Source organism: Crocuta crocuta, unplaced genomic scaffold (genome assembly GCF_008692635.1).
Source record: "Crocuta crocuta isolate KB4526 unplaced genomic scaffold, BGI_CrCroc_1.0 scaffold290, whole genome shotgun sequence".
NCBI lineage: Eukaryota > Metazoa > Chordata > Mammalia > Carnivora > Hyaenidae > Crocuta > Crocuta crocuta.
In genome coordinates this window covers 4,049,439-4,052,131 of record NW_027527429.1, presented here as the reverse complement: position 1 = coordinate 4,052,131, position 2,693 = coordinate 4,049,439, and the positions used below count along the sequence as shown (strand labels likewise).

The window sequence follows — 2,693 nt, the reverse complement described above, 5'->3', positions numbered from 1 at the left end:
AAAAAAAAAAAAAAAAAAATCTGTCTCCTGCCCCCCAGCCTTGCACCAACTTATAGCAAAACTCCTTTTTTTTTTTTTAATGTTTATTTGATTTTGAGAGAGAGAAAGAGACAGAGAATGAGCAGGGGAAGGGGAGAAAAGAGAGGGAGACAGAGAATCTCAATCAGGCTCCAGGCTCTGAGCTGTCAGCACGGAGCCTGACGCGGGGCTCGAACTCACGAACTGTGAGATCATGACCTGAGCCGAAGTCGAATGCTCAACCCCCAGGCGCCCCTTATGGCAAAACTCCTTTAAAAAGTTGGCGGTGCTCACTGCCTGCCACTCTCTCTTCTTGGTCTCTTCCACTCCTGGCCACCTTCCTGCTCCATCGCCACTGAGGGTCAGGGGTACCACCTGACTCACACACACACACACACACCCGCTGCTAAATGGATGGTCCCTTTTTGTTCTCTTCTGACTACACAGCAGTGCCTCAGTCTGTCACTCCCCGCTCGGAGAAACATTACTTTTTGTTCACATGGCTTCCGGGGCCCTGCAATTTTGCTGCTTCGTCACTGATTACACCTTTGACCCCTTTGCTGGTGTCTGGTCTCCAGTCCCCTGCCACTGGCTGGCTCCAGTCCAGGCTTCGCCCTCACCCTCGGGCCCCTTTCTCTCTCTGTCCACCCTCATTCCTCGTTAATAAAGCCCATCTACATACCAACACCTGTCGAGTTTACATTTCAAAGGCAGACCTCTCTCCTGAACTCAAGGCTTGACCCTCCAACTGCCTACTTGACCCTTATGTGATGTCCAATCGGCTCTTCAAACTCAACACGTCCACAATGGAGCTTCCTCCCCCGCAAAATCTCAGCAGGCCCTTGACCTCTGTGCTCTTACTTCCTCACCTAAAAATAGGGCTAGAAATAGCCTGCATGCCTGCTGGGGCTATAGAACCCGGCTTGGCATCGTCTGCGTGCGGTGTATGAACTACTTAGCCCCTTTGTGCCTGTTTCCTCCGCTGTAAAATGGAAAAAAAAAAACAAAACACCAATAGTAACAAGTCCTACATTATAGGGGTGTTGTGAACATCAAAGCGCTGCTATATTTCAAACACTTAGAGCCCGTGGAATCAGCAAGTCCTCATGAAGACCGAATGAAATAACAGCCGAGCAAGTGCTGTGTGAACAGTGCTAGGTACATACACTTCTCCGCACCCCTACCACCTGCCTGGGGATCCTCGGTGGAAAGCAAGGTGGTATTAAAGCTTCCATAACGTCTTTCTTGACTTAATCGGGGCCCTGGGTGTTTTCACAAAGCAATCCATTTACTACTGAGCAAGATTAAGGAAAAGCAGGTCATGTACTGAACGTACTGAAGGTACTACTTCCTCAAAAATACAGCGGCAAGGGCTTAGCAGGCATGAGCCAGGGGGCTTATGGGAGCGCATCTTCATGGGAGGAGAAGGTAGTGGGCCGGGAGGAGGGACACCTAAGTGGCTGACATCCCTTGTCCACAAGAAGCTGATACTGTATCCTGGGCCTGTTTGCTAAAATATAAGGAGGGGAGGAGAGAAGAAAAGAAAAAAAGAAAAGAAGCGGAGAAAGCTGTCCTTTCGTCTGAAGACGCCCACCCCATGTCTCTAACCCGGCAGGCCATAACTTACGCGTTCGACATGGCTGGCTACTTTCCCTCTTTCCCTCGCCCGCCTGGAAGCTCTTCCTTCTGAAGGGCGGCTGGCTGCAGGGGTCAGGACACCTCCCGGGGCGTCCACGGAGAGGTCCTTCTGGAGGAGAGGGACAGGGATTGGGCAGGAAGAGGCGACAACCTGCAGAACGTGCGGGCACCGAAAGGAATTCGAACTTTCCCGTCGCCTCCCTGAGGCTCCGGGACTTCACTGGAGCCGCTGGACGCGCCGCGAGGCGGAACTTAGCAACCGAGACGCTACGCATGCGCAGTGCGGCTCACTCCGGCCCGGCGCGCTCCCCGCCCCCTGAGCCCCAGGCGCCTGCGCGGCTGCGGCCTGGTTTCCGTGGCAACCGCCCCGCGGCGCCGAGGGCTGCGGGTCCCGCGGGGGGAGGGCGCCGCCCGGTAGGGACCGCGGTGGGGGCCGGTCTCCCGGGGGCACCCAGGTCCCCTCCCCCGTCCCGTCGCCCTCCACGTCGTCTTCCCGCTTCCCTGTTTGCCCCGTTTTCATCCACCTTCAGATAGGTGGCCTTGGAGAAGGTCCTCGATGACGGCAGCCTCAGTCTCCCACCTGTGCAATGGGATGACAGGCGTTCATTTCTTACAGCCTTTCCTGGGCTCCTCTGGGCCACGCGCAGACGTAGGTTCCGGGGATACAGGGCAAGCAGTCCCGTCCTCCTGGGACGGAATGAAAACGAGACGAGGAGCTAGTATGTTGTACATGGAACGTGCTGTGTGGATGTTAGTTCTCAGCAAGTCGCCACGAGTGTCTGCTTTCGTTGCCCTTCTTTCTTCTTCTTTAGGAACGGTTGAGATTTATTTGCAAATTCTATAACCCGCAATGCCTGCAGGAATATATTCAGGACCAGTGCGGTGGAAAGAGCCTGGAGAAGAGACCCACATAAAAATGACAGCCTGAGCCTGGATCATAGACCCTCTGTCCACAATCACTGGTGACGTGAATAAATCACTAGCAAAAGTCAGCAACAGAAAGAAAGAACTAAGCATTTAAGTACAACTTTGTGCTA

The 2,693-nt window shown here is 53.9% G+C and overlaps 1 protein-coding gene across 1 annotated transcript in view; it reads right to left on the bottom strand.

Moving 5' to 3' along the window:
- Positions 1 to 1,656, bottom strand: part of DRC11 (dynein regulatory complex subunit 11) — a 148,046-nt gene extending 146,390 nt beyond the window's left edge. The window contains exon 1 of the mRNA XM_077758417.1: positions 1,646 to 1,656. Coding sequence (XP_077614543.1) covers positions 1,646 to 1,656 — 11 coding nt within the window. The remainder of the gene's footprint in view (positions 1 to 1,645) is intronic.
- Between the last annotated feature and the right edge of the window lie 1,037 nt (positions 1,657 to 2,693).